This window comes from Epinephelus lanceolatus, chromosome 10 (assembly GCF_041903045.1).
Source record: "Epinephelus lanceolatus isolate andai-2023 chromosome 10, ASM4190304v1, whole genome shotgun sequence".
In the NCBI taxonomy this organism is placed as follows: domain Eukaryota; kingdom Metazoa; phylum Chordata; class Actinopteri; order Perciformes; family Serranidae; genus Epinephelus; species Epinephelus lanceolatus.
In genome coordinates, this window is record NC_135743.1 from 9979224 (window position 1) to 10003423 (window position 24200).

Sequence of the window (24200 nt, forward strand, 5' to 3'; positions counted from 1 at the left end):
TCCTTTGGCTTGATTGATTTGTCTTGTCTTTCCTGTCAGTGTGCAGCATTTTCCTCTCACCCTGACACTCGCACACACCGCTGATGTTACTGATTGTCCATATCTCATTCATTTGTTCTGTAAAATAACATTATTTAGTAATTTCTTTCATGTTTGACCTCCACCCGTTTGTGTATTCTCCATCCTCTTCGTCCTTCCCTTGAGCCAGGCTGTAACAACAGCACACGACCGCTGAAGATTATAAGTGCAACTACAATTTATAATGCACATCTTCCTTTCATTTTTGGAACCTACTGAATTCTGGAAGTGTTTTAAATATTTAAGATTATCTGTTTAAATGCAACATTTTTAATTTGTTGTGTTGTTAACTGTGACAGCCCCAGTGAGATGGGCTGAGGTGTGAGCAAATTGATGCAATGCCTTTCAAAAACATGGAAAAAAGGCAATGAGCAACTTGGGAATAAATGTTCCACAAATTTGCAAAAATATTTTTTTTAAAAGCTGGGGACAAGCTATATTATAATTATCACGATTACATGTTTAAAGTTATGTTACAGAATTATTGTAATTTTCAAGCTCTTTTTCCAGGTAATTTCCTTGTTTGTTTGTTGTTGTTGTTTTTACTAATTTTCTTGTTTTTAATTTTCTCTTTTTATCAATTTCTTGCTAACTTTTTGGGTCATTTTGTCTTTCATTGCTCATCACCCTCTTCCTATGTTTTTCAAGGAAAGTCATAATATGTAAACCAATCTCTCTAGAATTCAGCACTTGTGTAGTAAACTGTTACTGATGATGTATTTGGCTCTTAAAGGTAACAGTGTAAATCGAGGCCAGGAAAACATTTCCCACTCCATCACTCCTCTGGCTGAAAGATAATGTTATGACGCATGACATATTGTCAACAAACTGAAGTCTGGGTCCTTTCTCAAGCTTTACAAACACCCTTATCTCACTGAGAACATAGTTTGAGATAATTAATGTTGTAATAAATAAAAGAAAATAAATCAAATCTACCCGTTCTCTTTATTTACACATTTTGTGAATGATCGACATCCAGTTTTAGTATTGTAAAATCCTGTTTGAGGTATCCTAATCATTAAATAAACACGCTTTTCTCAATCTGAAACATTTTGAAACTTAAAATACAAAATAAAATAACTTGTAATATTAATATTAGAATGTAGTCTTTAATGGTCTTACCTGTTTCTGACAGTGCCGACAGGTTGAGCTTCACCTAAACCTACATCTGCCTGAGGATTTATTGTACAGTTCCTAATATCTGGAAGAGGAGGAGGAAAGATTGGCAGCGCAGCACCTCCCCCTCATCCTGAAGCAGACGCTTAACCCTTACCTGAGAGACACGTCTGTGATTTTTATTTTATATTTCAGAGGAGAGTTACCGCCTCACAGTTGTTTAAGCCCACAAATCAGTCAGGTTACAGTTACAGTTTACATCCATGTCTGTCCAGACTCATATTAGTCCAGTCAATCTAACTCAAAAATGGGCCCAGCCTAAGAGAAATTGCATTCGTGATGTTTCATAGTTTTTATTGGTTCTAATACACTCCTACATTATATATTTAAAACATACCTTCATGGATTTAGTGGTACATTATTTTTTCAAAGTCAAAAGCAAAGTTTTAACGTTTTACAGTTACATGGTCTGGGTGAAATGATGTTAATATTGGAGGGTCTGTGTACACCTATCTACGGAAGTGTATTGCATTCACTTGACAAATAAAAAAAATCTGTTTCATTGAGAATTTTTTTTCTGTCTTTCTGAGTAATTTTTTTATTTTTCTGTGTTTCGGTGTAATTTTTTCTTTTTTTCGTGGTATTTTTTTTGCGTGGTAATTTTTTCTGTTTTTCTGAGTAATTTTTTCTGAGTTAACAGAGCAATAGAACAACAGATGCTTTCATTCCTTTCTTGAGAGCTCAATATAATGGAAGCAAACATGACCCGCCTGTTTAGTTTAATCCAGTTTTATTTTGTTTTGGGTTTGAGACACTGGGAGATACTCTTGTCTTCAAGTCATATAGATGGTGTTATCATTAGTTTGTCAACTTTACGCAGGCACCGTAAGATCGAATTCGGGTAGCATTTCCATTCCTTGATGACACCTCATCAATAAAGTATCCAGCAATTATTTTGGGATCACTGTTTGTAGAGTATGCATGTAGCCATATCACCATCCGTGAAAACCCATCTATTGCACCACTGATGCAGATCCCGTAAGGTTTGAGTTTAACATATGAGTCTACGTGCCACGAAAAACAGAAAAAAAATTACACCGAAAACAGAAAAATAAAAAATTACTCCGAAAAACAGAAAAATAAAAAAAATTACTCAGAAAAACAGAAAAAAATACTCAATAAAACAGATTTTTTTTAATTTGTCAAGTGAATGCAATTGACAAATTCCGTACCTATCCAACACATTTGGCATGGAAAATTCAAACAGAGCTACAAAATTAACAAATCACAAGCCTTTTGGAAATGTTGCATTATTTGCAATGTTTGCACAGCCATGTTCAGTTTTGAACAGTGACTCCTAATCCATAGAGTTACAAAAGACATCTAAAGTGCATACCAAACAAAAGCTGGGGTCTCAGGAGGAGAGTAAACAAAAACCCCATCAGTCCATCAATGTGTGTCCTCACACACATGCACGAACCTCCCTTTTACCTACAAACATACTGACCATAAGGCATAATATTTGATAATAAATCACAATCAATGGGAAGAGCTTAAAAAAAACATCAACAGAGTGAAACTGACAGCAGCATAAACAAATGCAGATTATTATAAAAAATATTCTAATATAGAAGAGCAATTATTTTCAGCAACCCTTGTAGAAAATGACCCCAAAGTTGGACAGAGACTGTACCAGCTGAATATGTGTAAATCATTGAGATTACATATATCATAGTACCTACTAACTGAGATTTTTATTTAGGCTACAGGTGTACTGGTGACTTCAACCAGCAGTGGTTTGTAGTTTTCTGGGTCAGCGATCATCTGAAATGAGAAAGATAATATCAGTAAAGTTGAGAAAAAAAATGGTGCAGACATACTCAAATAGCACATATCTCTCTGTACATTACGTACACTCAAGAACTGTGCCGCAGTGCTGTTTCTTGCGGGGATACACAGGTGAATAATTATATATATATATATATATATATATATGTATATCAAATATGTTTCCTTGACCCACAAATTCTTAAAGGAACAGTTTAACATTTTTCACATTAAGTGTATTCACTTTTTCACCAAGACATAAACATTTTTTTCCAACAAAATTAGCGTGTGATACTCGCAACATTTCGACTTGTTGACATATTGATGTCATACTGTTACCCACGGCAACAACAAGCATGGCTGAAAGTGAAATCATTAGCGACTCCAAGGTGGTTCCAAAAAGAGGAGCAGCTTCAGTTGTGTGGAATAAACTGTGGCGTCCTGAATGTTTTATGAACAGCCCCGGACTTCTCAGACTCGTTTAGTGACTTACCGCTCAGAGGGAACTAATTCAGCGGCTCCTCTGGCAGCAGCACAGCGTCTCTCCCTCACAAGAGTCAGTGTCGTCAAGTAATTTTGTCATAAACGACTTTATATTCGATGAGGAGATCAAAACCACTTTCATGTCTACATGCAAAATATAAAGCTCCAGCCAGCAGGTGATTGGCTTAGTGTAAAGAATGGAAACAGGGGGAAACAGCGAACCTGGCTCCTTCAAAAGGTAACAAATCCATCAACCAGCACTTCTGTCCCATAATGTTGAACTATTCCTTTAACTGATGTGCAGTAAGTAGACGATTTTACGTCAACAATTTGAAAGGTTGCTCAAAGTTAGAAATGTGAGCTCTAATAGCCCTAATAACCCTGTTCACACGTAAAATTTTAAACAAGAAATGATGAAAGAAAACCTTGTCTTCTTCCTTCTCGCTGCTGCTCAGAGCCTTGATGCCCATGACGGCAGAGCTGATGACGAGGCAGAGCTCCAGGGCTGACAGGACGATCAGCACCGCGTTGATGCTTCTCAGGAGCATCTGGTGGGACACAACGGACAGTGTGAACTTTCTAATCCTTAAACAGATTTGCTTGTTTCATATAGATATAATAAATGTGTTCTTATTTGACCTACTTCCATAAAATGTGGCTCTTTTTTAGATTTCTGACTGAGATCTATTTCGCTCTGCCACTAATTAAGCTTATCTAGCTCACCAAAGGAAGAAAAATGGAGCCTATCCCAGCTGACACTGGGCGAGAGGCAGGGTTCACCCTGGACAGGTCACCAGACTATCACAGGGCTGACACATAGAGACAGACAACCATTCACACTCACATTCACACCTACGGACAATTTAGAGTCACCAATTAACCTGCATGTCTTTGGACTGTGGGAGGAAGCTGGAGAAAACCCACGGTGACACGTGAGGAACATGCAAACTCCAATGCTAACCACTGCATCACCATGCCGTCCCTTTCATTACAATAACTGTAAAATAATCAAAGCCCCCTATTTTCCTCTCATCACTGATACAACTTGTGTTTTCACTGCTGAGATGATATTTTCCATACTTACTAGAGCCAGCTCTTTGGCTTCCAAGCAGTCCTTCCTCATCTGCCTTTCCACAGGAGAAAGATCTGTAATCTGTGCGTCAAACAAATAGTCCATATGGTAGCTGTTGAGTTCACGCAACCACCACATACCGATATTTGTTATATTGTTGCTGTAGAGTACGATAGATGCAATGGCAAAAGCAACTCCTGTCAGATTCAGGATCACATTGATGATGACCTAAAACACAAGACACAAAAACACACCATGTGTTAAATCCTCATGTAGTTTATAAAGCCATCGACTATCTCACCCTTGACAGCTGGGTGGCGAGTATTTATTCTAAGAACTCCCTGCAACTCTGCCAAAGTGCCTTGGAGCAAGACACTGAAGATATATTCTGCCCTCTCCGATAAAAAACACAAACTATTAAAATGTGAGAAAATGTGGGTGTGAATATTCTTGAGCGATACATGACTTTACATTTTGTTTGTCTTGAAATAAAACAGTAAGATGATGATAAGATAAAGCTGAACTACTCACCAGACATGGACTGGGGTACTTCTCAGACACAATGCCGATGATGCCAAACAACATACACTAGAGAAAAGACAAAAAACAGAATCTTTAAACTTCCATTCCTCCACACAAACACTTAAATTCATATGCATGTTATTTCTAGTATCTTTGACTGAGTGAACCATTTTGAGCACCAAGAGGGAAACTAGACAAGCACTTTGGGCTGTATGTTTGTATAAATAAAGTTAATTTGAGTTGAGCTGTTGATCAATTCTACTAGCATCGTGATGAAACAGCGTTTTTTCTGTTGACCATCCATCGATCCAAGTAGCACCATGGGCAGAACTGACACCATTGTCAAGCTGTTGTCAAGGGGTGTGCCAGGACCAATGAGGAGTAATAACAACAATGGCGACTGTATTTAATCGACAAGTCTTTTAATTATCGCCTGGCATTGTAGTTTGTTTTACATTGCTCTGCTCCACTCTTGAAACCCTGAGAGAACCAGTACTACATTGGCATGGCTACACATGAAAGGAAATTTATACTTCTGCATTAAATCGACGCTGTAGGCTCCATGTCGACGTAGAGCCTACGGCGTAGCTACACTGTAGCCTGTAACAACGTCACGGAGATGCAGACTTCCTGTTTGTTTCTGTATAAAGCCTCCACAAAAATAGCATATTAAGTCTTGTGTGTGATTTATCCTGGCTTCATATGAGCAGAGGAAACCTCCGCTTGTCGCTAGGCTAATTTATACAACGTAAAATGCCATAGACTTGTGCTAATAATGTTAGCATGTTATATTTGTTTGGAAAACGTGTTTAGTATAAGACAGTTGTTTTGTCGGTGAATCTTGTGAGTTGTAATGGAGCTGAATTATGCACCGTTACCTTTGTTAAATGTTGCTGTTGTCCCTGGTTTCATATGAGAAGAGGAAAAGATTGCTAGCTGATAGGCTAATTTATAAAATGTATAATGCCATAGGCTTGTGCTAAAATTGTTAGCATGTTGTATTTGTGGGGAAAATGTGTCCAGATAAAGACAAGTGTTTGTCTGTGAATGCTGCGAGTTATACTGAAGCTGATTTGTGCACTTGTGTTTGAAACTGTCTCTATTAAGCCATGTTTAATGTGTGTTTAATGTGTGTTTTCAGTTAAGCAGCTACGTTTGGTCTCTAGTTTTTGGTTAGAGGAAATCAAATCCCCCCTCCCCCATGGAAATCAGTAAGAGAGGAGGCAATGGCACACTGAAGATGGAAACAAAGTGTAACACATTGACGATGCCGTCTGATATCAGGCGAGATCACAATCTAGGAGATTAAGCCGTCCAATAACAAAAAACAGTTAGGTTTTGGTGGGATTCTTTGAGGTAGGCAAAACACAGTAGCTACAGTACAACGTTGTTTGGCTGTATTTTATCTGATTTAATTTATTAATATATGCTTGGATCAGACCTGATACTGATCCTTGGGATTGGCTCTGGAAATCTCATGCCATCTGACATTTCAAAGTGAGCTCAGAGTTTGTATCCAGACTGTAACTTTGGGAGAGACTTTATTAAAGAAATTCTGTTGGACTTTGGTTATGACATAAAAGAAAAATGACAGCATTAGCTTCCTTACCAATGCTCCGATCCAAAAAGGAAACCCAGTTGAAAACATTTGATACGAGGCGCCACCGTGGCTGCAAAAGAGGATCACTCCAAGGCCGATGTTGAACAACCCAACCATGATGTGCAGAGCCTGTGGAGGAGGAAACACAGCATGAACAACAAACACCTGTACAGTATAACGACAGTTACCAGATGACACTGTTAAAGGGAAATTTCGGTTTATTTCAACCTGTCTCCTATCATCCTAAATTTGTTTCAAGTGACTAGTGACATAGAAATAACAGTTAGCATGTTAGCCGTTAGCCTAGATACAGCCGGGGCGCATAGTAGCGTCAGACCTGTTAAAACGTAAGTGAACGGGCATCCTTTCAAGTGCAAAGTTAGTCCACTAAACAAGCTTTTTTTCCACAAAGACCGCCTCATATTGTTAGGATAAATGTCAGAGAACATATAGAAAACGACATGTAAACGTGTTGTCTTACCTTACTGGTGTGGTGCCATGTTTGTTTATCCCTCTAGCTCTGCTTTCCAAAGCGCGGCCGAAATATCGCGAGAACAAGCAGCGATCTCATAGCGTGCCTGAACAAGCAGCAACAGCTGGAATGTAGAACCGGACAGTAGCCTGAAACGTTAATTCATTCATTTTATGAAAGATTTATAGAATAATGGCTGACTTTTTGCCAGACTTCGACTTTGTTGAGGAGGAATTTGATTTTGCAGAGTTTGATGGCCGCCCTTATTTATTTGAGCCAGAATACACTGACGAAGTGCTTCGTGAAATTGAAGAACGGAGGAGGAGAGAGAGAGAGGCGCAACAGGTAGAGGACGAGAGAGGAGGAATGGCTGCCACAAGGCTGCATAGCTCTGGAGATTGGTGGTGTACCTGTGAATGCTGTGCCCCAGTGCCCACAGAAGAGGAATGCCTCTGCAAGGAATGGGACCGGTTGCAGCCTTATTTTCAAGGTCTGGATGTGACCGAGGACGAGACACCTCCACCTGGAGTAGTATCCAGCTGGGCTTTATCTAGAGCTCGCGAGATATATTTTGGCCGCGCTTTGGAAAGCAGAGCTAAATGGTAAACAAACATGGCACCACACCGGTAAGGTAAGACAACACGTTTACATGTCATTTTCTATATGTTCTCTGACATTTATCCTAATGATATGAGGCGGTCTTTGTGGAAAAAAAGCTTGTTTAGTGGACTAACTTTGCACTTGAAGGGATGCCCGTTCAATTACGTTTTAACAGGTCTGACACTACTATGCGCCCCGGCTGTATCTAGGCTAACAGCTAACATGCTAACTATTATTTCTATGTCACTAGTCACTTGAAACAAATTTAGGACGATAGGAGACAGGTTGAAATAAACCGAAATTTCCCTTTAAGGTTATTCAGTCATTAATTCATTTTCCGTAACCGTTTATCCTGTTGGGGATTGTGGGGGCTGGAGCCTATCCCGGCTGACATTGAGCAAGGGGCGTGGCGTACAACCTGGACAGATCGCCAGAGCGGGCACATAGTGGTGACAGTGTAATGGAAACATTTACTTACAACAATGTGACGGTAATGTGATTACAACAATAACTTGCAGCTTTTGTCAGACGTCAACAATTTGTTTTAAGCTGAAACATTCCACTAAAAAAACTTTTTCACTCAAAGTTGAATCAGAATGAAGTCGGGGAAGAAAAATACATCATAAAAATGCACTGTAGCATAAAAAAGCTGAAGTTCATGGGGTCATAAAACATATAAAAGGTTGTAACTCACCCCGAGTACTGACTGAGAGGATCTCTGAACTTTCCTCAGGCGCTGAGACACAGAGCAGCACTCAGGGTTGTAGCAGAGGCCTTTGATGATTTGGCACAGTGGAGGATAGACACTTTGGGGGTCCGAGGTCACAGTGAACACAGTGACCCCATCAGCCTTCGCCATGGTTATAGACATCCTGCCTGCTCCTGTGGACTGAAGGAGACGAGAGAGTACAGGAACTTTGCTGAATCAGGTTAGAGTACTGTTGCTGAGTCTTTAACCTTACCCTTATGTACTTGTTGAATCTTCACACTTTAGTACTTGTGCTGGTTTGTCTCCTATTCCCCAGGATCTACTGTTTCACACATGCAACTTCTTTCTCCACTTCTCTGCTCCTCAGCCACGGCTGTGTGAAATTGCCGCTCTGGTAGTGAATCTGGGAGTGGTTTCCTGGTAAGCTCACTGCCAAGCCCTGCACCTAGGGCTACAAAACTTGGCGTGTACAGCACAGTTTCCACAACACTGTAGTAAAATCTTGAATAATAAATGATAGAACTATTAAAGACATATATATAAAAAGGAAAAACTGTGTGACACATCTTCCTGTAGTGTTGTTTTAATGCATGTGTGGGATTTTTTACAGCATCATACTTCATGCTTTGTGGATTTATATGAAGAGGTGTGTTTGTTATCAAAGTTAAAGTGGCACGCCACAAATTCAGATCAGTGTAGTCAGCAGGAGGAGTACTATGCATCCTGTAGAAACAGCTGCATGTTTAAATGTTTTCATTTAAAGTCTCTAACAGAAAGCCCTCATTATAAACTGGAGAAATAAACAACACTGGTATTTACCAGACAGGAAGGATCTTATGAAATATGCTATTAAGCTGCATCTTTGGAATTTGTACACTCAGCATTTTTTAAGCTTGACCCAAACTAGGAACTGAAAATGAGGATATGATGAGCTCGGCTGCTGTGATTGATACAACTCCTTTTGAAAGTCCAAAACAGTACAAAAGACACACACATCCTAACGTCCAATGGAGTGGGAGCAAGACCAAAGAAACATCTGGTAAAGTAGAAAACAAGTCTGCGGACCAAGCAGCTCTCGCTTAGAAGGATTTAATGCAGAGTGAAATTTTGAGCCTACAGCTCTTCCTCAGACTTATGATAAATGACAGAAAGTCGCCATCTTAAATACCCATAGTGCGTGAGCCAGTCATGTGACATGCCACATCTGTTGCCCACGTGTAGCCCAATATTGTACTAGGGATACTTTTGATGGATATATCAGGGCAAAATACCAGCATGTGCACATTTTATATCCCACATATATTATTTTGCAAAGTTATCTGGTTAAATAGCCATCATACAAACTGTATGTGGTCTAAAAAACACATCTTGACATGTCACAGTTACTGCTCACCAGCAGCAGAATGCATTACAGTGCGAGCATATGTATATATACAGTACAGGCCAAAAGTTTGGACACACCTTCTCATTCAATGCGTTTTCTTTATTTTCATGACTATTTACATTGTAGATTCTCACTGAAGGCATCAAAACTATGAATGAACACATGTGGAGTTATGTACTTAACAAAAAAAGGTGAAATAACTGAAAACATGTTTTATATTCTAGTTTCTTCAAAATAGCCACCCTTTGCTCTGATTACTGCTTTGCACACTCTTGGCATTCTCTCCATGAGCTTCAAGAGGTAGTCACCTGAAATGGTTTCCACTTCACAGGTGTGCCTTATCAGGGTTAATTAGTGGAATTTCTTGCTTTATCAATGGGGTTGGGACCATCAGTTGTGTTGTGCAGAAGTCAGGTTAATACACCGCCGACAGCCCTATTGGACAACTGTTAAAATTCATATTATGGCAAGAACCAATCAGCTAACTAAAGAAAAACGAGTGGCCATCATTACTTTAAGAAATGAAGGTCAGTCAGTCCGGAAAATTGCAAAAACTTTAAATGTGTCCCCAAGTGGAGTCGCAAAAACCATCAAGCGCTACAACGAAACTGGCACACATGAGGACCGACCCAGGAAAGGAAGACCAAGAGTCACCTCTGCTTCTGAGGATAAGTTCATTCGAGTCACCAGCCTCAGAAATCGCAAGTTAACAGCAGCTCAGATCAGAGACCAGATGAATGCCACACAGAGTTCTAGCAGCAGACCCATCTCTAGAACAACTGTTAAGAGGAGACTGCGCCAATCAGGCCTTCATGGTCAAATAGCTGCTAGGAAACCACTGCTAAGGAGAGGCAACAAGCAGAAGAGATTTGTTTGGGCCAAGAAACACAAGGAATGGACATTAGACCAGTGGAAATCTGTGCTTTGGTCTGATGAGTCCAAATTTGAGATCTTTGGTTCCAACCACCGTGTCTTTGTGAGACGCAGAAAAGGTGAACGGATGGATTCCACATGCCTGGTTCCCACTGTGAAGCACGGAGGAGGAGGTGTGATGGTGTGGGGGTGTTTTGCTGGTGACACTGTTGGGGATTTATTCAAAATTGAAGGCACACTGAACCAGCATGGCTACCACAGCATCCTGCAGCGACATACCATCCCATCCGGTTTGCGTTTAGTTGGACGATCATTTATTTTTCAACAGGACAATGACCCCAAACACACCTCCAGGCTGTGTAAGGGCTATTTGACCAAGAAGGAGAGTGATGGAGTGCTGCGGCAGATGACCTGACCTCCACAGTCACCGGACCTGAACCCAATCCAGATGGTTTGGGGTGAGCTGGACCGCAGAGTGAAGGCAAAGGGGCCAACAAGTGCTAAACACCTCTGGGAACTCCTTCAAGACTGTTGGAAAACCATTTCAGGTGACTACCTCTTGAAGCTCATGGAGAGAATGCCAAGAGTGTGCAAAGCAGTAATCAGAGCAAAGGGTGGCTATTTTGAAGAAACTAGAATATAAAACATGTTTTCAGTTATTTCACCTTTTTTTGTTAAGTACATAACTCCACATGTGTTCATTCATAGTTTTGATGCCTTCAGTGAGAATCTACAATGTAAATAGTCATGAAAATAAAGAAAACGCATTGAATGAGAAGGTGTGTCCAAACTTTTGGCCTGTACTGTACATACATAGAAATAAAGGTACATGAAGAAAAACATATTTACAAATAAATAAATTGTGTACCCCCAATAGTTAGTATCATCACAAGGACTCGGGCTCAATAGCCTTCATGAAAATACTAGAGGCGCCTCTGTCTATTTATCTGACCTTAGAAAGAGTCTCTAGAGGCCAGTGAACAGTAACAATTGTGCCGGATAATACTGTCTTGGCAATACCAGTTTTTAAAGGTCTACTGGTCTTACCAATAAATGACATGGCATTAGCAGTAGCACATTCAATAACAGCATTGATGTTGTATCTTTTCCCTGTATGAGGATGGGTGAATGAGACAGTTTTGTGTGTGAAATGACCACAGGGGTAGGTCTATAATGAGTCCCCCAAACTTTATGGAAGCACAGTCCTAAATGTCTATGCAGCAGTCACACTTTTGGTAAGTGTAGGTGTTTTTATTATTTTGTCCACCCCATTAATAGCAATGACCTAAATAACACTGACGCCTCTCTGTTTGAGGCAATACAGTTCATCTGCACCACAAACTACATCCTCCAAACTGACCATAAAGTTTATTTAAGCGCTGTCTAAAACACTTCAAACAAAACTGAACATTATAACCTCTATGAAAACATGATTTATTGCATGACTGGTTGGTTCTATTTTAACATTATAACCTCTATGAAAACATGATTTATTGCATGACTGGTTGGTTCTATTTTAACTTAGGGTATTTACTCTTAAATTGCATTAGAGTTCAGGATGTTAAAGGTGCTTGTGAAAGGGGTTATATGTGGTTAGTCACTGCAGCTTAACGCTAGTGACGTTTTATTCAGCCACAGACCAGTGTAGTACGGTCCGTGTGGAAGGAGAAAAAGTCACCATTTGAAACTCATATGGAAAAGTGTTGAAAGTTAATTTCTCCAGACAGAAACACGATTTATTTCGACAAACTGTGGCATATTTTCACTGTCTTCCTCCCTCATTGACTGCAGTTCTCGTTCAACAGTATTGTGCTCAGTGCTACCGGTGGTCGGAAGCTATATTGCATTAACTGAGCGTCGACGTTCGTTTTTTTACCTTTTAAGCAGTTTGACTGAAACAAAATATTAAATCTGAAAATCGCTAGTGCTTTTTTTTGTCATATATTACAATTTTATATTAGTAATATAGTTTTCAGCCACCACTGGCAGCACTGAGCAGCTCCGCCGTTGGTAAGTAGAGGAAGCTGTGCGCCATCTTGGATTTTAAGATAAGATAAGATAAGATAAGATACACCTTTATTGATCCCACAATTGAGAAATTCCAGTCTTTACGCGAGTTGTCTCGATGTTAATATAAAATCTCCTGCACTCCATCTGATTAAGTCCATTTTATTACCAAGATGTTAAGCCATATCACAGTGGGTTTAGATTTTAAATATTAACCCGTTAACACACTTGAAAAGCACTGTATGGCTTAAATAGGTAAGTTTACCTATATAGCAGTACAGGACCATATAACTACATGATAACGATTGGCTAAAATCAGATTAGCTTCCTTTACAAACGGATTCAAACATGAAAAAAACACTTACCTGTTAATGGCTGTTAGAGTAGCAGGAAAAACTAAACCCCATTGGACAAAATGTGGCTGATTGTAACCTGCAGTTGTTGCGTTGTTTTTTTGGATAAAGGGAAGGGCTGGATATCAAGATGAATACCAACCTGTTACCAGAAGTACCTCCCCTGATCTGGAAACTACAAGGAAACCTAACTGTTTGTTGTTATGCAGCTAATCAAACACAGATGTGGATACCTTGATGATCTAATTTCACAATCTTGCAGGGCCGTAGCCAGAAAGTTTAGGGGTCCAAATTCCCCCCAGCACCAGTGGGGGAAAGTAACTATGTACTCAAGTACTTAGGTACAATTTTGAGGTAACCTACGTTCTACTTGTAGGCCAGAGCGGGCCAAAACCTAACGCGGGGTAAACTGTGAAACATGCTTTTTAAGTGGTGACACAAAATCCTTTCGTGCTTCCGGCCAGCTGACCACAATACCACCAATCAGTGACCTGTGAAATTCCAGAGATTGAGTGTGTGTCAGCAGAGTTCAGTAACGAGTGTTTTTGGCCAATTGATGTAAATTTCTTTGTCATACTTGTTTCTTGATGACTGAGCTGTCTATGTAATTCACTGCATCAGACTCATATATCATCTTAATAACTGTCTTCTTGCCTAAAACACAGCACCATTTTGAACTACGTAACCAACTCCTAGCCAGTGTTAGCTAGGCTTGGTAAAATTTCCACCTGGCAGGGTTAGTTGTAATTGTCGTGTTGCAATTGAGCCACCTAAAGCACATTTTCTCTATTTTTGTACTTCAAACTTATGCTCAGTTTGAATTAATCTCCTTAATTTAATGAGATTTTCTTTGTATTTTAATTTGTCAGGTACACACAGTTTCACAGTCTTGTCGATATTCATACATTCATTACTTATGTTTAGACATGTGGATCTGGGTTACCCAATCTATGTACATCTATCAGTCCAACCATTGTATATTGATCATTCACTCCACACAGACAGGTGTATGATACAACAGCCTTTACTGAAAATATCATAAAAGTCTGTGTGTAGCTCAACGTGGACTGCTGGTTCCCTCCTCCTGCCAAGCTGCTGTTCCTACTCACCTGCACTTCATTTACCAATCATGCCACCACAGTATGAAACCCTGGCTCAGACATCCAGACTCTGCCAGATCGTTGAGTCTCCCATGTGGTACAGACGTCAAGGCCATCTTTCTGTGACCTTTTTACCCGTTTGCTTTTTTGGCGTTTTTTGGGCATCGGATATGTTTTCTCTGTCTCAGATTTTCCACGTCTGCTCTACCAGAGAACCTGCCACGACCAGCTTCGTCTCCGTCTCCTGCTACCCAATCGGACCGTTCAGATGAACAATGTTTGTAGATCCCTGCCGTCCAGCGGTGGAGGTCCAGGTGCTGGCAACGGCACAGGGGTGAAGCCAAACACTGCTCATCTGCACACACTGTGATGCCACACAGCTGGTTCAATATCAGCAAAGTTTCCCTTTGTATTCATTGTCTTGTGTGGCGATCAGCAGTGATGTGGTGGTTCACTTTTACACTGTGATCTGTAGCCTATAGTTCGGCTTTAGCTTCTAACAATCTTTGTCTTTTTAATCTGTTGTTGCTGCTGAGTCAGTTTGACATCCTGGATATATCCTTCAAACACAGACTGTAGACCCCTCTGTCTGCTTCTCTCTGGAGTCACTCTTTCATTTGTCCAAAAATATAATATTTCTTCAGGGAGTGCAGTTAGTTACAGTGTGGGATCCATGCAACAGCTTGTTGGACCATCACAAAGAGGCGGGGCTTAGCAAAAGGGTCAATCACTAGCTACCAGTTGCATTACTTTCACAGTAAATAACTGTTCATTTTACAGTAAATTGTTGTGAAATGACAGCTGTATACTGTGATCTCACAGTAGTTATGCCTATTAATGTGATTTAGCAGTTGACTCCTGTAAAATGGTTACAGTTAAAGCCCATTACATTACTGATGTAACACTACATTCATGTAAATTACTGAATTTAAGTGTAACTTCATAGTTTATGTACGCTTCATGTGATTTGGCAGTATGCTCCTATAGAATTGTTGTATTTGACACTAATCGCACAGTTAAACTCCATATATGACTATGATTTAACAGTGTACTTCTGTAAAATTGCTATATTTACCTGCCAGAATTTCACAATAAAATTCTGAATTTGGTTAAATATCACAATAAAAGCCTGTGAGGTGGTAATATGTAATTTATTGTGAAATATTACAGTTACATGTTGTAAATTCCGTAGCATTTTTGCACTGTAGTATAGCCACTTTTACTTTAGTAAAGAGTCTGAACAGTTCTTCTGACACAGCCCATCACCGACCCACCTACAATATTTAGTATTTAGCTTTGTTAATCATATATTCTGTAAATGTTATGTCATTACTATGTAAACACAGTTTCTAGGACTTCCCTGCACTGCCTGGAAAACTGTCCAAGTGGAGAAACCCCCTTTTTTTGAATTATTGATTTATATTTTGTGGCTAAAACAACAGTAGAATTTAAAGTTACTGTATCAAACATTTTGAAATCAGTGTTAAAAATCAAACCGCTGCAGCTCTGCTGATGTGAACTGAAACTGCAGGCAACATTTCAAGTGTTATGTTACAGAAATGGTTTTATTGTCATACAGTTGTTTGAATCATGCCTATTCTTGGTATTTTTTCACCTAAAGATATTTTATTGTATCATCATGTACTGCGAGCCCCATTTTGTTGAAGGAGCGGTGACAGATCAGTGCAATAGCACATCTTATTTACACGTACAAGTGATATGACAAACAAAAAGGCACCTAAATGTGTCAGAATTGAAGAAACTGTGACAGAAACCTTTATTATATTTTGTCTCTTGTACTTTTAAACAATGCAGAAGACTTAAACTCATGATAGCAGAGAACAGCACTTCCTCTAAGGTGTGATGGTGGAGATCTCCTTCAGCACGGGAAGTCTGTAGAGATTTGGGTCGTCAGTGTCCTGAAAAGAAAAACACACAAACGTAGTCACACAGTGAAGCCTTCACAAAAAAGTAGACACTCAGGTCTCTACAAGGAGAGCTTCAAGGCACAGGTGTGGACGTTCACATTTGGAAAACACTCAGAGATGAGGCACACATATGATAGGAATATCCAGCGTATAGGGAGCACGATGGTGCAGTGGTGGGCACTGTCACCTCACAGCAAAAGAGCTCCTGGTTCGAATACGGGGTGGGGGAGCCCTTCTGTGTGGAGTTTGCATGTTCTTCCCGTGTCAGCGTGGGTTTCCTCTAGGTACTCCAGCTTCCTCCCACAGTCCAAAGACATGCAGGTTAATTGGTGACTCTAAATTGTCCGTAGATGTGAATGTGAGTGTGAATGGTTGTCTGTCTCTATGTGTCATCCTGTGATAGTCTGGTGACCTTTAAACAGCTAAAAAATCCATATATCCTGTGCATCCTGTACCTTGTTTGTTTCCCTCTGACTCCTCCTCAGAGCCTTGATGCCCAAAACAGCAGAGCTGATGAAGAGGCAAAGCTCGAGGACCGACATGATGGCCAGCACAGTACTGATGCTCTGCAGAAGATTCTGATGGGACACATGAAGAACCAGTGACAGCTTTAAAATCTTTACCAGCCAGGTACACTGTTTTGTACATTTGCTTTATATTTGGCTTTTAGCTTATTGCAGTACCCTGCCAGACTTTTGCATGTTTTATTAACATTTAAAAACTTAAAAACTTATTATTATTATAATAATAAGTGAAGCTCTGAATGTTTTACTCAGCAGTTACACAGCTTTGTTTTAAGTGTCGTCTACACCTACCCGGACCAATGCTTTTGCCCCAAGGCATTTATTCATCATGATCTTCTCTGCAACAGATGGAACTGGAGGCATTGTTATACGTTGGCCGTACCAGTAATCCCAATCCCAACGGTAGCACAACAGCGACAATCCAAAGTAGATGACGAAACGGTAGAGTACGATGGCTACAACAGCAAAAGCAACTCCTGCCAGATTTGCAATCACACTGGCAGTGACCTGAAGTAGAAAAGATGTCAGTTAATACCGCATCTGGAATCGAACAATACACAGCACACCCACAGCTTTACACTGTGGTCCAGATGTTTTATGGCAGCTGTAATTTGGCCTAGAGTTCAAAAAACAGGTATGATGATGCACAAATTAACACAAGAATTACAGTACGCACCTGGGCGTTAATTTTACAATGCCGAGCAACTTCACCAAAGAGCCCTGGAGCAAGCTACTGGAAGTACAGACTGCAAAGATATTTAAAGGCCTCAGTATGCTTTGAAACAGTCAGTACGTTTACATGACACTTGAAAAAAACAAATTATTGTCTTAATCTGACTATAACTGGACAACTGAAGTACATGTAAACGCGTTACTCCGACTAATATCGGAGTTCTCCAACTCCGAATAAGACACCCAGATAATGCGATTGGAATTCGATTTTCTCCCGCATGTATACGCCTTAATCGGAGTTAAACTAGACAATGCATGTGCGCATGCTCCACACCCCCCGCGCTGGTATATGACCCCGGAACAGATAAGACATGCTATTGTTGTAGCCCTCCAACAGCATACGGCGTTCTTGTCTGCCTCTCGAAATCACCATGACCACGAGGGATAGCGTGCACCTTATCTGCACAATCAGTAACGCGTACATTATGTACGAGATGAACAAAGCTGTACGATTATCCATCTTGCCGTTGTTCGAAAATGCCGCTCTGCCGCCTGACTCCAGTTGTTTATTATTAAGTGACGTAATAGGTCAACCGGAAAGGGGGCCGTATTAACCCGCTGAAACGACGCATATCGCCACCTAGTGTTGAGGAGGAGGACACGTTCCTGTCAGTAATTCGATTTTCTCAGTTGCATATAAACTGGGACAAGGACAGAAGTCAGATTAGACGCCAAAATCGAATTTTGAGCATAGCTTGATTAAGCTGTGCATGTAAACGTACTAACCCTAACCCCCCTAACCCTAACCCTGGTTCCCAACTGGTGGGTTGCAGCCCAAAAGTCAGTGGACCGCAAGTGATTCTTGAAGTGTCATTCCCTGCTGTAGACTGAGTGACTTACAGACAACTACATGACAGAGACAACAAACTAGCTCGATGCCATGGCCAAATTGAAGTATGACGCTGAATATATTAAACTGTGTACCTTTAACAAATGACTAAGGAGAAATCTGGACCCGGTGTCTGGACCAGTTGGGAATCACTGCTTTAATAGAGACTGTAATCCCCCTTCAGCTGCCCGCCACAGTTACTGTAATTTTCCAAATCAGACAGTCAAAGAGAGAGTAAGTAAGCAGGATGTGAATTTCCCTCTTTAGCTATTTTTTATTCTTCACACAACTGCTTTCCTCAACCAAACCCAACAATGGTTTAATTTCATCGTTAGGGCTCCTCCCCCAGAAAATTTTGAGCGTCAAACTCTTTTTTTCCTGCATTATGGTGGTGTAAAGTTTTCACATATTTATTCTCCTGTTGATAAACGTTTCTCTTTCAATGTTATCTCTACAGAGTCAACACACAAGTAGGCACAGTTTGCTTTTCCATCCTCCTTTGTGTCTTTTGTGTTCAGCAAGTGTTAGGCTTCTTCCTGTTAAACAGCTAATGGGAGAATAGGAGCGTGGTTAATAGTCGGACATAATCTGTTTCCATGGCAACCAGACTACAGCAACAGTAGCTTGGAGAACAGCGACATGGCACTGAATGTGATGAATTTACTGTTTATCAGAGCACAGACGAGACAAGAATTAGCACAACATGACGACTCTCTGTCTCACTCTCTGTCTTATGTGGAACGTTTGATACTCAGTTTCTGTACCCCTATGTTCACCTTTGGGGGTACCCCACCTATGAAGGGCTGTCAAAGTTGTCAGGAATGAACGGAGACTGCTTCCAAAGACATCCACAGTCTGGGCCTCTTCATGTCAACACAACGCAGACAACACTAGAGTCCGTATATAAGGACATGTCCCAACTATTCATATACACACTTTACACACGAAAAGTGTATGCCTATAGATTAGGTTGTGCAGGCTTTTCAAACGCCTTTCGAGTGTGACTATATTGAACAGGTATAAACACATTGTGCAACCTAGTTAGTTTGAAGCATACTGAGGTCTTTTCTGTATATAGATAAACACCTCACCAGACAGGGGCTGGGGTACTTCTCAGACAATACGGTCAAGGTCCCAATGGCAGCAAACTGGAGAAAAGACAAAGGAAAGACGCTATTTAAACTGCACTCTATCAGACGATTCCTGACTCAGTATTTTTATTTCTATTATCACTGACAGAGTGATATGAGAACACGGCAAAACCATTACAACACATCCATCAGGGCAAGAAAGGCACAGTTTTATTTGGAGATAAAACCAAAAGTGACCACACCTGAAATGTCAATAACGACTCCTAACTGCAGGGAAATGATGCGCACACAATTAGGGCAAGTACAGAAGGTCAAAGTTGAACCTGACAGCCGGCCTCTAAAGTGCGATGGATGTTTGTTACAGTGTAGGTAAATGATTTTGAGAAACCTGTGGATACGTTTAAAACCTTTCTGATTGTCCGACTTTTTGTGTTTCTTACCTGTTCTATTTAGTAATGTGCAGAAGTGGGACCAAGTCATTGCCCTGCAAGTCACAAGCAAGTCTCAAGTCTTTGCAGGTGAGTCCCAAGTCAAGTCCCAAGTCCAGTGCCCCACTTAGCACATTTGGCACCTGCCCACGTCGCCTATAGGAAGAGTCACAACTGCCCGTGTCAATACAGGCAAGTCCCAAGTTAAGTTCAGAGTCCTACACTTTAAGTTTTAACTCCTTAACAGTCATAATGTGAGCTTTGCTACTGCACAGACTCTGACTCCAAATGACGTCACCAGCACAAGATGGCAGCAGTCGTATGCAAGATATTTTGGCTGTTTAATTTGACATTGGAGGTCAATCGTCCATCTACAGTCTATGGTTTGTAACTGTTAGTGCTTAAATAACAAACAAGATTGATTACCAGTAGTCCGAGCAAAACAGGATACCAGTCTGTCACGAACTGCCATGAGGATTCAGTGTTATTACTGATGACGACCCCAAGACAGACGTTGATAGCCCCAACCATAATTTGTGTAGCCTGCGGAGCCAAAAACATAATATACAAATTAAAATATCACCAACAGAGACAGTTTACAGTTACTGAATGACACTGGTATTCTACTGAATGTTGCAGATAGGTCAAGAAGGAATAACAAAATTTGCAACGGCTGAATTTCACCAAACATCTTTAGGAACAGAAAGCCGAGCACTGACCCCCAGAGCTGACTGAGAGGTACCCTGGACCCTCCTCAGGTGCTGGGACACAGAGCAGCACAGTGGGTTGAAGCAAAGGGCCTTGAGGATTTGACACAGAGGAGGCCAAGCACATTCGGGGTCAGAGGCCACAGTGACCACTGTGCGTCCATCAGCCTTGCTCATGGTCACTGACATCCTGATCACTTCTGGAAGCTGGAAACAGAATAAGGGTGACGGAATACAGAAACTTAATCAAAGGGAGGCTTTTTGGATCCATCGCCTGGATGCTTTAGAGTATCCTGGTCTCAATGAGAATATAGACTTCACTTGTTTTTGTGGTTTACCATTACTCTCTACAAGCTTCGCCATTATTCTCACAGCCTATGGGTTAAAATGGGTGTGTATATATTCGAATTCATTTTTTCTGGGTATCTTATCTCATGTCCCTCTGTGTTATTTTTTCATTATTGTCCATTTGTTTCACCTGCCGTGCCATTATCTGGGTCATGTGATGGCCTCTGATTGGTTCCTGGGGGTTTTCCGTTAATTAAGTTATTCTTAACCAATTCCTCAAAAAGTATTTTGACTTATGGGTTTTTATTTTGAGTTTTCCCAGAATACAGTATTATAGCCATACTGCACTTCACTCTTGTGTACTCTTGTATATCAAATTTTTATCTGGTGAGTTTTGGTAAGCGATAAATCTTAACATGGCTCCCACCCAGATAATCCAGTCTTATCGTAGCTGAAACTTTCAGTAAATAGATAAGACTTTCGGTAAGAGCTTTTTTTTCTTTTCTCTTTGGCCTGCCGACAAAATATCAAACTATGTATGTTTTTAAATGCTTCAGTTCTGTAGTGATTGTAGAGTAAATGACTGCTAAAGGTTACAACTGCTGAGCATAAAGCAGACTATAAGACTATAAGGAACTACAAGTTGTAATTTCCTGCGTTATTGGAACCTACCAAATGCTGAAGGTGATATTTAAGATTATCTGTTTAAATCCTACTTCCTACCACTGGTAGGAGACACTGGGGCAGACCCAGAACACACTGGAGGGATTACATATCTCATCTGTCCTGGAACATCTTGGGGTCCCCCAGAAGGACCTGGAAAGCGTTGCTGGGGAGAGGGACATCTGGGGTGCTTTGCTCAGCCTGCTGCCCCCGTGACCATGCTTCAGATAAGCGGATGAAATTGGATGGATGGATGTTTAAATGCAACATTTTGAATTTGTTGTGTTGTTAACTCTAAAGGCTAAAGTATACTTGCTGCACGAAACGCGAGCAGTTTTCATGCACGTTTGGGTGCCACGCACATTTTGTGGTTGTTTGGCGCGTAGACTGCACACTTTGCTGCGAGGTAGCGTGACGCGTCCGCGAGATGCAATATTGACATGAACACTGGAGGCACTCGTGCGAAGTATACCTAGAGACTGTGAACGTGAGGTCAGAGGTGGACTGGTGAAAAGGATATAATGGAATGAAAGATGTAGGAGCAAGGTAGACTCAGAAGATGGCAGTAATGCAACGTAACGGATGCCAACCGCCGTAAAACTCCAAAGAAGAAGAATTCCCTGTGCTTTTTCTCATCGATTGCTCGCATGGGTAAAACAAGGGAAACAAACTCCCCATGTGATTGGTTGGCTGCACATACCATCTCCGATGGCGGCGGAGACGATGCCTTTTCCTCTGCCGAGATCTTAACAGCAATAAATCTCCTCTTCATCGAGAGTGTCCATGTTTGTGTTTATCCGGAAATGCACTGTCACCGCCTTCTTCGCTTTTCGCAACCTCTGTGTCTGAGTGCTGCGGTCTGCCCCTAGCGGAGACCACCAGTATCAGGCGTTTTGGCTGCATCGACGAACATCTGTGCTGCAGCAAGTATACACACAGGTGCAGCACACCATGTACGCGTACGTTTGGTGACGCAGCAAGTATACTTGTCGCTTAACAGCCCCAGTGAGATGGGCTGAGGTGTGAACCAAATTCATACTTCATTCATACAGTAAATAAACTCTATATGTTGTTCCGCACTGGGGCCATGAGGTGGAGGGGATTATAGAGGGAATGGGCCCTCCAGCAATGTGTTGGGTGCAGATCTGGCCTTTATGAGTAATTGCCATCTTGGAAATATGCCTGTGTTCATAAAAGAACTCTTATTAAGTTAAAAACAGTCCCATTTGCTAAATCCTCCTGAGACCCAAACCTTTGTTTGATATGCTTTTTAATTTCTCCTAGCTATTTGGGATCAGTCGGACCCGATAAGTTTAGAAAAACGCAATATTGTCACAATGTCCTCAAACGAGACGATAAAAAAGCCCTAATGTCAAACGAGTACTTCCTAATTAACAATGTCCTAGCTTAGTTTCAACCATAACATGTGATCAGGTTGTGGACCTTGTCCACTTTTGCGTAGGGGTCGGCTGCAGACTGACTTGGCAGAGATGGCTGCCATGTTGTTTTTACATGGATTAGTTGGCGTTTCTCAATCTGCATTCTTGCCTGTACTTGTGTTCTTGCGGACTTGTCAAACGTCATCAGTGGCAGCCCAAGTACTGTTCCAATTCAAAGTCCGCATCCAGCCAAGTACAGTCCAAATGCCCGGATGTGAACTTGCTCTGCCTGTTCCATTGGGGATGCATCGGGAGGTGACTTGTGTGGACTTCTGACAGCCAGGTATCCCAGACTGCACTTCTCACAGACTAGCGGCAATGGCAGCCATCCTTGGGAATTTGTACTCCCGAGTCAAACTTGCCAAGTCTGAACTAGCAAGTGCGCATGTCCAAACTTGGCGTACTTGGTATTGAGAAACGTCTAGTGTTTTTTTGGTCTTACTACCACTAGATGGCACAAAAAAGCGTCCATGAATGAGGACAACAGGTCTACGTTAAGTAGAATGAAGTATAAGGTCAAGTAAACCCAAAGTGTGATGTCCTCATATGAGGACGCATGTGCACTTGAAAAAGGCAAACCCATCTTCGTCATTTTTTTTTTCTTTTTTTGTAAAATCAATAGAATCTATTTCAAAATTATATACTTATTCTACATATACAGATATTCAACGATCATTGTTGGGTAATATGTATGTTTATGTTATCCAATGTCAAGTCTCTGATCATTTGACGAGATGATATGTCCATAATAGCATGCACTGGGACCTGTCGCGCCTACCTTATGTCACTGTGTTGTACTGTACTGTACAAAAATTCAGCACTTCACTTCAGTAAATTGTTACCAATGACGTATTTGTCTCTGTAAGGTAACGGTGTTAACTCAGGCCATAAAGCATTTCCCACGCCATCACTCCTCTGATAATATTATGACGCATGACGAATATTCTTGTCAACAAACTGTGGTCCCTCCTCACGACTCAAGGAGAATCACCTCTTATCTCACTGAGAATATAGTTTGAGATAAATAATTCTATAATAAATAAAACAAAACAAACAAATCTAACCTCTCTGACACATTTTGTGAATTTACATGCAACATAGTTTCAAAATCGTAAAAATCCTGTTTACATTTTGTTTGAAATATCTTAAACATGCAGTGAACACACTTTGCTCAACCTGAAACATTTTGATACTGTATATGATAAAATGCAATAACTTAAATATTAATATGCGAAAGCTGTCTCACCTGTTTCTGGTTGTTTGGCTGCACAGCAGTGCCGACAGGTTGAGCTTCACCTAAAACTGCATCTGTCTGCAAACTGTACTGGTACAGTTCCTAATATTTGGAAGAGGAGGAGGAAAGATTGGCAGCTCA

General features: G+C 40.8%; 2 protein-coding genes across 5 annotated transcripts; both read right to left on the reverse strand.

Annotated features, from left to right (window-relative positions):
- Positions 1-1531: 1531 nt before the first annotated feature.
- LOC117266444 (uncharacterized) lies at positions 1532-8890 on the reverse strand. Of its 4 annotated transcripts, none has more exons than XM_078171454.1 (7): positions 8743-8890; positions 8465-8652; positions 6708-6827; positions 5108-5164; positions 4589-4804; positions 3930-4052; positions 1532-3018 (listed from the first exon to the last, which is right to left on the reverse strand). In XM_078171454.1, the coding sequence occupies exons 2-7, from the start codon at positions 8639-8641 to the stop codon at positions 2953-2955; spliced, it is 759 nt and encodes a 252-aa protein (XP_078027580.1). In that variant the 5' UTR covers positions 8642-8652; positions 8743-8890; the 3' UTR covers positions 1532-2952. The 4 variants fall into 4 exon arrangements, with proteins under 4 accessions (XP_078027580.1, XP_078027579.1, XP_033497546.2 ...); XM_078171453.1 differs by having other exon boundaries at positions 8465-8659; positions 8743-8885; XM_033641655.2 differs by having other exon boundaries at positions 8465-8659; positions 8733-8884.
- Positions 8891-15341: 6451 nt separating this feature from the next.
- LOC144464474 (uncharacterized) lies at positions 15342-22356 on the reverse strand. The gene is made up of 7 exons (XM_078171450.1): positions 22087-22356; positions 20448-20642; positions 20155-20271; positions 19301-19357; positions 16940-17155; positions 16580-16702; positions 15342-16115 (listed from the first exon to the last, which is right to left on the reverse strand). The coding sequence occupies exons 1-7, from the start codon at positions 22156-22158 to the stop codon at positions 16050-16052; spliced, it is 846 nt and encodes a 281-aa protein (XP_078027576.1). The 5' UTR covers positions 22159-22356; the 3' UTR covers positions 15342-16049.
- Between the last annotated feature and the right edge of the window lie 1844 nt (positions 22357-24200).

Coding starts and splice junctions, on each gene's coding strand:
- LOC117266444 (XM_078171454.1), bottom strand. CDS start 8,641: ATGTCTATAACCATGGCGAAGGCTGATGGGGTCACTGTGTTCACTGTG. Junction 6,828..8,464: donor CCTCTCAGTCAGTACTCGGG/GTGAGTTACAAC, acceptor CCTCCTCCACAG/GCTCTGCACATCATGGTTGG. Junction 4,053..4,588: donor AAGCCAAAGAGCTGGCTCTA/GTAAGTATGGAA, acceptor GTGTCCCACCAG/ATGCTCCTGAGAAGCATCAA.
- LOC144464474 (XM_078171450.1), bottom strand. CDS start 22,158: ATGAAGAGGAGATTTATTGCTGTTAAGATCTCGGCAGAGGAAAAGGCA. Junction 19,358..20,154: donor CTGTTTTGCTCGGACTACTG/GTAATCAATCTT, acceptor TCTTTTCTCCAG/TTTGCTGCCATTGGGACCTT. Junction 16,116..16,579: donor GTCAGAGGGAAACAAACAAG/GTACAGGATGCA, acceptor TTTTCTTTTCAG/GACACTGACGACCCAAATCT.